This window comes from Dendropsophus ebraccatus, chromosome 11, assembly GCF_027789765.1.
Source record: "Dendropsophus ebraccatus isolate aDenEbr1 chromosome 11, aDenEbr1.pat, whole genome shotgun sequence".
Taxonomy (NCBI): domain Eukaryota; kingdom Metazoa; phylum Chordata; class Amphibia; order Anura; family Hylidae; genus Dendropsophus; species Dendropsophus ebraccatus.
Genome location: NC_091464.1, coordinates 64,573,427 through 64,585,808, shown reverse-complemented (window position 1 = coordinate 64,585,808; position 12,382 = coordinate 64,573,427). Strand labels below are relative to the sequence as shown.

At 45.7% G+C, this 12,382-nt stretch overlaps 1 protein-coding gene across 1 annotated transcript; it reads left to right on the top strand.

Moving 5' to 3' along the window:
• The first annotated feature begins 241 nt into the window (after positions 1-241).
• On the top strand, positions 242-11,872 carry C11H3orf38 (chromosome 11 C3orf38 homolog). The gene is made up of 3 exons (XM_069944832.1): positions 242-466; positions 4,167-4,372; positions 11,182-11,872. Exons 1-3 carry the CDS (start codon positions 340-342, stop codon positions 11,716-11,718), a joined length of 870 nt encoding a protein of 289 aa, XP_069800933.1. The 5' UTR covers positions 242-339; the 3' UTR covers positions 11,719-11,872.
• Positions 11,873-12,382: the final 510 nt, after the last annotated feature.

Here is a 12,382-nt window from a genome sequence, read left to right as displayed (position 1 = left end):
GCGACCCCTACGGTAACACCGCGGGACTGCAGTCACATACAGATGTTCCCAACCTGTGGGTCTCCAGCCGCCCGGCATGATGGGAATTGTAGTTTCGTAAGAGCTGGAGGGCCGCAGGTTGGGGAGAACAGGGAGAGGCCACCACAATGTTCTGTACACACTCCATCTCCTGCGCCGCTCCATGTCAGCTTGTAGCGACGCTGGCGGCGCGGACGCCCGGTCACGTGAGTAGTGACGTAGCCGGAAGTGCGCTGCTTTCGGTTAAGTTTCGTTTTAGGCTGACAGCTCCCAGAGCGGAAGCTTCGTTTGTGTCCGGGACAGTGGCCGGTGGCCTCGGCCATGGCGGGTCTGAGCGGCCGGGAGAAGGAGGGCTGCAGGCGGCTGCTGGCACAGCTGGACACCGAGGACCTGTTCTCTGTAGCCGATACCGTCACCAACCGCATGATCCATATATTCAGCAAGGAAGGTGAGCGGCGCCTGCAGGGGGCGCACTACTGCTCCCAGCAATACACGACTGCTCGCCTGCTAATCAGACGGGTATTCCCTATCCGGTCACTAGGGGTCACTCTCCATCTAATGGATATAAAAGGGAGAGATTGAAGCGCACAGCTGCGCTCTTCTCCCTATGTTGGGGAGGGACTGACTGCAGGGACCCCTATTGATGACAGGGATGGAGGTTTACTTGTCTCCTGAGTGTTCACCTTTTATTTACCAATCTGTTCACCCTCAGTGGGATTTGTGAATGTTCCTCAGCCGTGTTCATAGACAGTGATTGGAGCGTGGTCTCTGCTGGTCCATGTACTAGGCAATGGGGGGCAACGTCCGCTGCTAGGAACCGTCAGCCGAGCGCGGGGGTGCTGGACCTCTCGTGTGATCAGTGGGGGTCGCAGCAGTCACATCCCCACCCATCAGACACCTAGTATCACAGGTACAGTGTGTTGGAATCATAACTGGTGGGGAATCTGGCATTCACTTATTTTACTTTAGCGGTGCCTACACAATGGTTGATACAACCGCTTTTCTTAAAGGGGTTATCCAGCGCTACAAAAACATGGCCACTTTTCCCCCTCTCTTGTCTCCAGTTCAGGTGCGGTTTGCAATTAAGCTCCATTTACTTCAATGGAACTGAGTTTCAAAACCCCACACAATCTGGAGACAACAGTAGGGGGAAATGGCCATGTTTTTGTAGCACTGGATGACCCCTTTAACCCCTTAGTGACCACTAATACGCCTTTTTACTGACCAAAGAAGTGGGCCTTATTCTGATACATACGCCCTTTTACTGACCTATTGGAATAAGTAAATGCTGCACTCCTGTGTCCGCATCCTGGCAGATCAGTGTGACAGCTGGACTCCTACTTCTAAGTACCAGAAGCAGAGAATTGTCCCTTCCGGATAATTTAACCCATTAAATGCCGCTGACAACCCACCCCCCATGATAAAATGACAATTTATGACAGTTTGTCCTCCATCCAAAATAAATTATTTAAAACCTAAAAAAAACTATACATGTTTGGTATTGGTACATCCATAACGACCCAAGCTATAAAATTCGACTGTCATTCATACTGCATGGTTCATTAATAAAACCGCGCCAGAATTGCTTTATTTTGTCGGTCTGCCTCAGGAAAAACATAAAGGAGATCACATATATGTGTGAAAACTGCGATCAATAAATCTATACATCTTCCCACAAAACATGATCCTGCAAACAGCTGTGTCACAAGGAAAATATCAACGCTGTGGATCTAGCAATGTGGCAAAATTTTTGTCTTTTTTTTTTTTTTTTTTTTTTTTTAAGAAAATAGTTTGTACTGTGCCAAAGGGGTAATAGTTAAAGTAAAAACGATGCAAATTTGGTATCACTGTAATCGTAGTGAGCCAGAGAATACATTTGTTATCCTATTTTTACTGCACGCTGCATATCATAAGTTTAATATTAAAAAAAATAAAATGATTTTTTTTCTAATATTCCTCCAAAAAAGGGTTAAAAAAAAATCAATCAATAACTTTCATGAACCTGAAAATGGCGGCAGTAAGTAGTATAAGCTGTCCTGCAAAAAAACAAGATCTCATATGGCTATATGGGTAAAAATAAAACAATGGTGCAACTCTTGGAAGGCGGCAATGAAAAAGTATGAAAATGTTTGTTTATTTTTATTTATAACATGGGGAAAGTGGGGTGATTCAGACTTTTATTAGGGGAGGGGGCTTTTTACTAATAACACTTTTTTTTTTTTTTTTTTTTTTTTTACACTTACACTAGAAGCCCCCCTGGGGTTGGGGTTATTCCCCCAAAAAAACAAAGTGCCGAGCCAGGATCAGCGCCATTACAGCGCAGACCCCAGCCGGGTAAGAACACAGGGATCGCCCCTCTGCGACAACGTCGCGTGTTGGGTGATCTCGCCACTAGACACCAGGGATGAGGCTGCAGTATGTATTCAGATGCAGCTGTCAACTTTGACAGCTGCATCTGAATATTTAATTAGCGGGCACGGCGATTGGACCGTGCCCGCTAATAGCCACGGTCCCGGGCTACACACAGCACCCGGGACCGCGGCGGTTCAGAGCGCTCTGAACACTTCTAGGCGGCCCAGGACATACGGTTATGTCCAGGGTCATCTAAGGGTTAAATCAGCGCCACCTGTGACCCAATGCAGTTTGGGAATTGCATCTAACCCTGTTTACTGGAATGTCCACAAAATGCCTAAGGGCTGCCTACAGAAAAAAGCGGACATTTTCATTGTTGTTAAAAGGGTTCCCCCCCCAAAAAAAATCTTTTTTGCAGTGTTAAATAGTCCACCCCTAGCTCAATATATCTCTCAAAGCAAGTAATTGCCTGTTTTAAGCCGTTTTGGAGCTATTTCTGCCTATTCACCCCCTCAGCATTCACAAAGTGAGCTAAATGGAGTCCAGGCCGACACGCTCCTTCCTCCTGGCCCCCACCTTTGGAGTAGGGATCACATGTCCTCCTCTCTCTTCAATGGGATGACAGGCGCTCCCTCTGCTGGCTCTGTGAAGAGAACACTGCAGCTGGCAGCCTGCTAAACTGTGTGTCATCAGGTCATAAATCAATCAGGTTGTGTGTGTCAGCTGCGGAGTTGGGGGCGTGCTTCCTTGGCAGTGTGGGGACCTGTGCCTGGCCATGTGCGTCCTCCCTTCTCCTCAGCCTCCACTTGTAGCGTCCAGGATCCTCTGCCCCTGCTGTAAGCCTGCTGATTCTTCTTTCTCCCCAGGGCATACATCTACAATCCCCCCCCCGCTATCCATCCACATCAGAGGCTCTGTAACCTGATACATTGTGATTGTAGATGGATAGCAGCTTGCTGGGACCTGTAGTTCTACACAATATATCAAGTCACAGAACTTCTGTAGAACTACAGGTCGCAGCAAGCTGCTATCTGTCCACATCACAATATATCAGGTCACACAGTTTCTGATTTGGACAGATAGCAGCTTGCTGGGACCTGTAGCTCTACAGAAGTTATGTGACCTGATACATTGTGTAGAACTACACGTCCCAGTAAGCTGCTATCCATCCAAATCACAATATATCAGGTCACAGAGCTTCTGTAGAACTACAGGTCCCAGCAAGCAGCAGGAAGAATGCATGATGGGAAATGTAGATTCCTGGCCAGCACCATCTTGCATGTATATTTCGGCTTTTAGAAAACCTTTTTCTCAGGTATGGGAACAGCTAGAAAGACAGGAGACGGCTCAAAATACTCAGGGGGACTTGGTGAGACCAGCTAGGTTTGGGAGCATTTAATTTTTTTAGCTCTTGAGAGCTTGGAGAGATGCTTCACGTGCTGGGTGGTCGGGTTGGTGAGGTAACTGAACGACACACAGCGAGTCCCTATACACAGAGGTTCCTGGGCATAGAACAGTCGCCTCAGCAGCCCAACCATCCAGCGTGTGCAGCGTCTCTCCACACCCGGTTGTGAGTGCAACACTACATTTACCATTTCAACTGACTCTACCTTTTTGTAGAAGTGTCTGGCAGCTGCATGCACCACTTGCCCCCTTTAGGAGGCATAAACCCGTACAGACATATTTGTAAGAGTGGATCATTTATCTGACAGCTGTCTAATGGCTATGGCCACCCTTAGTCCTTGTCTCTCTTGAAATCTGTATAAAGTAACTCTCTGCTTCTATCTCCTCCCCAGAGGCCATTGATGCAATAATAACTTACAGCAAAAGTGCAGAAGAGCTCTTAAAAAGAAGGAAGGTTCATCGCAGCGCCATCTTCAAGTATCTTGCCGCAGATAATGTCACCGTCCTGCCCTCCAGTGAGAAGAGCCAGCTCATTCAGTGTGCCCTGGATCACTGGAGAGGTCCAAGCGTCCAGCATACAAGGTCTCCGGGTCACAAGGTGAGTGGTGGGGATCCATAGAACTTAAAGGGAAACTATCAGCAGGTTAGGACATAGTAGCCTGCTGATGGAGTCTAATCGGGGCGTTTACACTGAGGGTTATAGTAAAAGACCCCCGTGCTGTCTAATTTCTTTATAATACCTGTTTTATGGCTATGCAGAGGAGGCTGTTTGGTGCACGAGGGGCTCTTTTCAAGTGCATCTTCAGCTACTTCTGAAAAAAAGAAGCATAAGGCTGAAGTCTGAGGAAACCAGACTGTTTTACTACCGCGTATAGCAAATACCACTTTCTTACGCTGGCCATGTTTGTTTGCATCGTAAAACGTGGATGCGTCATACATTACAAAGCAGGAGCCACCCTACTGGTAGGGGCAGAGGTTATGTGTCATACAGATCGACCAGTTTACTCAAGTATTTACTGGTAATTCATTGTCTGCCAACTTGTGACTATCCAGATTGTCATGTACACACTTACCAGAACTCTACATGGATGCCACTGCAAGGGGTTAATCTATTTCCACTCACTGAATCTTGCACTCTCTGAATCTTGCACTCACCTACCCTTCAGGTGGCAAATTGAGCATAAATCACACCCCAACCCAGTCCCAGCCCCTCAACACACACACGCTGCCACCACCTTTCAAATTAAGTGTGAAAGGACACTGTCAACCCACAACACTACTCTCTGGCACTCACAGGGTTAAATCACTACATCTAAAGGCTATGGATTCTTAGAGCATACAAGGACCAAACTTATTAAAGTTTTGAGCTTTAATAGACAAAAGGTACAGTGCTTACAAAAAATAAAGGGAAAAGGCGGAATTATGACTTACCGATAATTCACTTTTCATTAATCCTCATGACAGCACCTACACATGGAGGATGTCACCTTTGACCCTATCAGGAACAGGAAACACAAAGAGGTTAAAAGGGCACTTCCCACCATTCCCCTCAGTGTAATTATAACGAACCCATACAGGATTATACACCAAAAAGGGAGGGAAATATAAGGGTGCTGTCATGAGGATTAATGAAAAGTGAATTATCGGTAAGTCATAATTCCGCCTTTTCAGTGCATCCTCATGACAGCACCTACACATGGAGACATACCAACTTAGACTTTTAGGGAGGGACCACTGCTTGGAGCATCTTTCTCCCGAAAGCCAGATCTTGAGAAGTGCCAACGTGCAACAGATAGTGCCTGTAGAAAGTGTGAGGCGAGGACCAGGTTGCTGCTTTACAAATTTGTTCGAGGGAGGCTGCTGATCTTGCTGCCCATGAAGCTGCCGTAGCTCTTGTAGAGTGTGCTTTAACACCTGTAGGGGGATCCTTCCCCATAGAAGTGTAGGCTTCACAGATTGGCATCTTAATCCATCGAGCAATGGAAGTTTTTGTCGCTTTCTTGCCCTTGTTTGGGCCTTGGAACTGTATAAGAAGGTTTTCATCCTTTCTCCAGGTTTTTGTAGTATCTAGGTACTGTAAGATGGCTCGTTTAACATCAAGACGGTGAAAGGCTTCTTCTTTCTCATTTTTTGGGTTGTCACAGAAGGATGGTATCACAATATCTTGCGATCTGTGAAAATCTGTAACCACTTAAGGAAGAAAAATGGGGTTAAGTTTAAATACTATCCTATCATCTAAGATGGTACAGAAAGGTTCCATGATTGTTAAGGCTTGAATCTCTCCCACCCTACGTGCTGTGGTAATGGCTACCAAAAAAGCTGTTTTGAGTGTGAGATATCTTAATGAGACTTCATTTAGGGGTTCAAAAGGTTCCTTTGATAATCCAGATAAAACTATATTTAAGTCCCATGGGGGGGGAGAGATTTTTGATGTTTGGTTTGATTCTTGCCACCGCCTTAAAGAACCTTCTGATCCATCTGATCTGCGATTTGAGTATCGTAAATGCAACCTAGCGCTGAAACCTGTACTTTTAGCGTGTTGATAGAAAGGCCTTTGTCCAGCCCGTCTTGAAGAAAATCAAGGATCCTGGGGATATCTGGATGTAGCATGTCCGGAGGAAAGTCACCACACCATGATTGGTATTTTTTCCATTGTTTTAGATAGATGGAGGAGGTGACTTCTTTTTTGTTTTTTTAGGAGAGTCTCTACCACTCTTGGCGAGAGGCCTTTGGCTGATAGGAGGGACTTTTCAAAAGCCAAGCCGCTAGATGTAGATTTGCTGGATTCTGATGACGTAGAGGGCCCTGGGTCAAGAGATCTTCCTGAAGAGGGAGCAGGATTGGATCTTGAACCGCTAGCGACTTCAACAGACTGTACCATGCTCTTTTGGGCCACAGTGGAGCTATGAAGATTACTGTGGTCTGACCTGACCGTATCTTCTGTAAAGCTTTTGGAATGAGCGGGAGAGGGGGAAACGCATACGCAAGCTTGAAACTCCATTCTTGTTGAAGTGCGTCCAGGGCCATCGGCCGATCTAGTCGATTCAAAGAGCAGAATGTTTTTACCTTTCTGTTTGCTCTGGAGGCAAATAGGTCGACTTCTGGATAGCCCCACCTGTCTACTAACATGGAGAATATCTGGGAATTCAATTCCCATTCTCCTGGAAGAACCTGGTGACGACTTAAGTAGTCTGCCACCACATTCTCTGTCCCTTTGAGGTGAACCGCAGATATGGATGACACCTTCTTTTCTGCCCAGGAGAAAATTTGTTCTGCTAGGGATTGGAGTTGGGATGATCTGGTGCCTCCTTGATGTCTCAGGTATGCCACCACAGTTGCATTGTCTGTAAATATTTTGATGTCTTTCTGGATAAGGAATGATTCGGCACTCTTCAGTGCCTCTAGCACTGCTCTCAATTCCCTGTAGTTTGATGACTGACGTTTGTGATTCTCTTTCCACTGACCCTGAAAATAGAGGCCCATGAGATGTGCTCCCCAACCCCATAGGCTGGCATCCGTGGTAATCTGAATGGTTGGTTCTTGATTCCACCGAATTCCTATTACAAGGTTCTTCTCTGTCATCCACCAGATAAGAGAGGATTTCACCTTTTGCGAGATTGTCATCTTTTTGTCCAGAGACAATGGAGACCTGTCCCAACATTGTAGAATGCTCTTTTGCAGAGTTCGGGAGTGATGTTGACACCAGGGCACTGCAGGGATGCAGGATGTCATCAGTCCTAAGAGGGACATTGCGTTTCTGATTGATGTCATGGTTTTCTTTCTGAAATCTCTTACCTTTGAGGTTAGAGAGCATACTTTCTCTTCTGGAAGAAATGTCATCTGGACTCGAGAGTCTAGGATCATTCCTAGGAACTTCTTCCTGGAAGACGGAATCAAATCTGACTTGGCAAAATTTACTATCCACCCCAGGTCCTGAAGGCATTCTACCACAACCTGAATGTGCGCATTTAGAATTAGAGGAGAGGGGGCAGTAATAAGTAGGTCATCCAAGTAGGGGACTATGGTTATATCCCGTTGTCTCAGATGTGCCACCACCTCCAGCATAATCTTGGTAAATAACCATGGGGCGGATGAGATTCCGAATGGAAGGCACCTGAATTGATAATGTAGGGTTTGGTTCTCTTTTCACTGCAAATCTGAGGAATTTCTGGTGAGAGGTATGGATTGGGACGTGGAAGTATGCGTCCTTCAGGTCTATTGTTGCTAGGGCTGCGTTCTGATGTATCAGAGGAATAGTTGTTTTTATCGTCTCCATCTTGAATTTTTTGGGCCTCAGGAATCTGTTCAGGTATTTTAAGTTTATAATTGTCCTGAAGGTCCCGTTGGGTTTGGGGACTAAGAATAGATTGGAATAATGCCCCAATCCGATTTCCTCCTGAGGTACTGGAACAATTGCGCCTAGGTGAATTAGATCTTATACCCCTTCCATTAAGCGATTCCTCAGAGTGCGGGATTGACATGGGGTAACCTGAAATTTGGGGGGGGGGGGGACGAGTAGAGAAATCTATGAGATACCCCTCTTTCACGATGTTTAGAATGAATTGATTTTTTGTCACTTTCTCCCAATTGGTGGTGAAGAGAGAAAGTAGTCCCCCCACCTGAACACAGTCATTTATCTTTATTTTCGGAGGAGGGGTTGAGGAGGAAACCTCTTCCCTTACCTCCTTTAGGGTAGGACCATCTGCCACTTTTTCCCTTTCCTTTATACTCCTGTTTTTTCTGGGTATAGGGACGAAAAGGTTTCTTATCCTTTTGTGCCTTTTTGTATGGAAAGTCTTTCTTTCTGTCAGCCGCCTTCTCTAGGATGTCCTCCAGTACAGGTCCGAACAAAAGGTTTCCCTGGAATGGAATTTGGCAGACTTTATTTTTAGATGCAATATCCCCATGCCAATGTTTCACCCATAATGCTCTTCTTGTGGCATTGGATAAGGCCGCTGATTTAGCTGCCATTCTCACAGATTCTGCCGAGGCATCGGCCAAGAACCCTGCAGCCAATTTAAGTAAAGGCATTGTAGAGAACAGTTCTTCTTTTGACGTTTTGCCTGCCATATGATTTTCTAACTGTTCTAACCATATATATAGTGATCTAGCCACACTAGTGCATAGAATCCATAGAATCTTTTAACTGAGTAGCGTCCTCAAAGGGTAAATCAGTTTTTTTGACAACTTTGGCCACCTGTACATCAATTTTAGGTATATTAGTCCATGCCTCAGAATCAGCTTCATGAAAAACAAATCTCAATCTAAATTCCTTAGAAATTTGAAGTAGTTTCTCAGGTTCCTTCCATTCAGAAAAAAATAGATCTTTAATGTTTTGATGTATTGGAAAAACCTTTCTCTTTTTTGGTTTTAAACCGGCAAACATTGCGTCTTGCGCAGAAAGTATTTGTTTAATATCATCTAATTCCATGAGAGATCTGACCGCCTTAATTAACGTGTCAGTATCCTCAGAAGAGAAACAGAATTTTCCTGGTTCCTTCTGGGAAGTACCCTGAGACGACTCCATAACCACATCATCAACATTATCATCATTATTATCATCATCATCTTTGTTTTCGGTTATACAAAAGTCTGAAATAGCCCATGCTTTACGTTTTTTAGCAGGTGGAGCTCTATCTGAAACATTGGGGGACCCCGGCTGGGCCAGGGGTGTGACAGCTGGGTTATTAGGAACCAAGCCGGCCATAGAGGCCTGGATTTCCCGACGTATTATGGCCTTTAATTCTTCTGAGACAGATACTTGTGCAGGAGGGTTCAGTTTTGCAAGGCAGATTTTACATAGCATTTTAGTATATACTTCAGGTAGTACAGCAGCACATCCAACACAGCATTTCTATTTGTCCCTTGATTTTTTTGGAGCCTCCATATCTCCCTATAAAGAGAGGAGAAACCAATATGATAGGAATCACCCTGGAGGACTAACTATCATAACGCCCTTAAATGAGTATTTTGTATCTCTACTCACTGAACCAGCTGGTGGGCTTCTCTCTGCAGCCTCCCCACGCTCCCCAGCAGCGTCCATCACAAAGCACAGCAGGACACAGTGGGTTACTTACAGATCTTGTAGCTGCAGAGATTCAAATTTGGCGCCGAAATCGTGGTGCCGCGCCGCCTCCCTACGTCCGTGTGACGTCATCAGCGTGCGCCCGTAACACGTGCACGCATCGGCGCCCGCATGCGCAGAAGTTTCCACTACCGCCAGGGGGAACGCCACAGGGGAGCCGCAATGGAACCCGAGGGCTTTGTGGCGTCTTGTAGCTCCCCCGCATAAACTCCCGGAGCGCCGCAGGGGGAGCGGGGACCGGAGGCACCCAGAAGATGCGACCGACACAGGCTGATACCGGGAAGGACCCTTAGGCCGTTCCACAAGCCCTGTCCCAGGACCCGTGACCACACAGGATCACAGGTAACCTCTGTGTTCCTTGATCCTGTCAGGAACAGGAAAAACACTGAGGGGAATGGTGGGAAGTGCCCTTTTAACCTCTTTGTGTTTCCTGTTCCTGATAGGGTCAAAGGTGACATCCTCCATGTGTAGGTGCTGTCATGAGGATGCACTGAAAATAAGACATACATATATGCAATAACAGTATAAAATAAAAGGGAAAAATAAGCAGAAACTATCTAAGACTTACAATAGTTGTTGCCTTCCCAGGGGGTAGGAGAAATCATGGATCGCAGCTCAGTCAGACTGACCCTCTACACTACCACCAGGTTTTGCTGTTGCCGCCATATTTTATACCATCAAAACTCAGCCTAGATTTCCGAGACGCCCATCAGGTGATTAGGATAATGTTTTGTCCCTGATTGGCCGCCCACAGGTGATTAGGATAATGAGTGGTCTCTGATTGGCCGCCCATCAGGTGATTAGGATAATGGGTTGTCCCTGATTGGCTGATTAGGGGATAATGGGGAAGGACCAGGGACACCTCATTGCATATGTCCTGTAATTAAACCATTGCCCTGGGGTTGGGGGGTGTTGTGCTTTAGTGGATCTATCCATTCTTTGAAGTAGATTAAGAACTCTAGGTTTCCTGAGACCCTCAATAAACCAGGCCTAGTGTTTCCTGATCAGAGACCCTCAATAAACTAGGCCTAGTGTTTCCTGATCAGAGACCCTCAATAAATTGCCCAGAGTTTATGATGTTTGGACCAGCTAAGGTGTAGTGAGTGGAATACACATAACAGTCTGTAGTGTTTGAATAAGTAAAACACTTTCATAACCACCTATAATATGACTGTACACACTCATGAATAGGGACAGGGATGTCCATATTCCTCACACAGATCTATAAGCAAGAATCAGCGGTATACGGTCAGTGGACCCAGGGTATACGGTATACATAGGGGTTCATTTATTTATTTATTTATTTTCATTTGTGTTTTTAGGTTGAAAAGCAAGAATCTGAATCTGAGACGTTGGACTGCCAGCTGCTTGGCGAACACTTCTGCAAATGGTTTTACCCTCTGCTGAATTCCCAGAATCCATCCTTCGGGCAGGAGAAGGGGGACTGGGGGCCTCAGCACTTCTGGGAGAACGCAGCACTGAAGCTGGCGTACAGAGCGGCGGAGCAAGCTGTGGAGGAATACAATGGGTCCCAAATGGCAAGTCTGAGGCTTCTTGCACTCACACGAGAGGAGAGACTCCTATTTAACCCCAACCTTGATGGAAGAGGCCTGAAATGCGTGCCCTCTCCTCATGGACTGGTGGTGGTGGCGGTGGCCGGCACTATACACAGAGACAATGTCTGGCTGGGAATATTTGAACAGATTTTCGGATTGGTCCGCTGTCCAGTGGGTAAAAACTGGAAGATAAAGAACGTGAACCTTAAAATCCTCGGGCAGAACACTTTAACCTGTGAGGAGTCACAAGGGCTGCCCGCCATTACCTTACAGAGCAAAGAACTGGAGCTGTACTATGGCTAAAGCACTACTAGAACCATATATGTAATGGGGCATACACATGGCCGGCCATATATCAGTGTTATGCACATCAGCGTGGTCCAGAGAATCTATGAACACTGTGATTTTCGCTATGCACTATGTATGTTTTTAACATGACAAGTTTATTCTGTCTCCAGTGATTGTCCTTTGTACCAGATTATAATACAAAAGGACGTCCTAGAGGTACTGTAATATATACATCACAGGTCTCGTATGTCTTTATGGTAGATGCCATTGACATGACATTGCATTAAATGGGTTCTCCGGCGTAAATCTTTTTCCTTCCAATCAACTGATTTCAGAAAGTTATACAGATTTGAAATTTACTTCTATTTAAAAGTACTTATCAGCTTCTCTATGTCCTGCAGGAAGTGTTGTATTCTTTCCAGTCTGACACAGTGCTCTATGCTGCCACCTCTGTTCATGTCAGGAACGGTCCAGAGCAGTAGCAAATCCCCATAGAAAACACCTCCTGCTCTGGACATTTCTTGACATGGACAGATGGCAGCAGAGAGCACTGTGTCAGACTGGAAAGAATACACCACTTCCTGCAGGACATATGGCAGCTGATAAGTACTGGAACACTTGAGATTTCTAAATAGAAGTAAATTAAAAATCTGTGTAACTTTCTAAAAACCAGTTTATT

Excerpts from the sequence above, each read along its gene's own strand:
- C11H3orf38 (XM_069944832.1), top strand. The coding sequence starts at position 340 with ATGGCGGGTCTGAGCGGCCGGGAGAAGGAGGGCTGCAGGCGGCTGCTG. Across the intron at positions 467-4,166 it reads CCATATATTCAGCAAGGAAG|AGGCCATTGATGCAATAATA; the intron begins GTGAGCGGCGCC and ends TCTCCTCCCCAG. Across the intron at positions 4,373-11,181 it reads CAAGGTCTCCGGGTCACAAG|GTTGAAAAGCAAGAATCTGA; the intron begins GTGAGTGGTGGG and ends TTGTGTTTTTAG.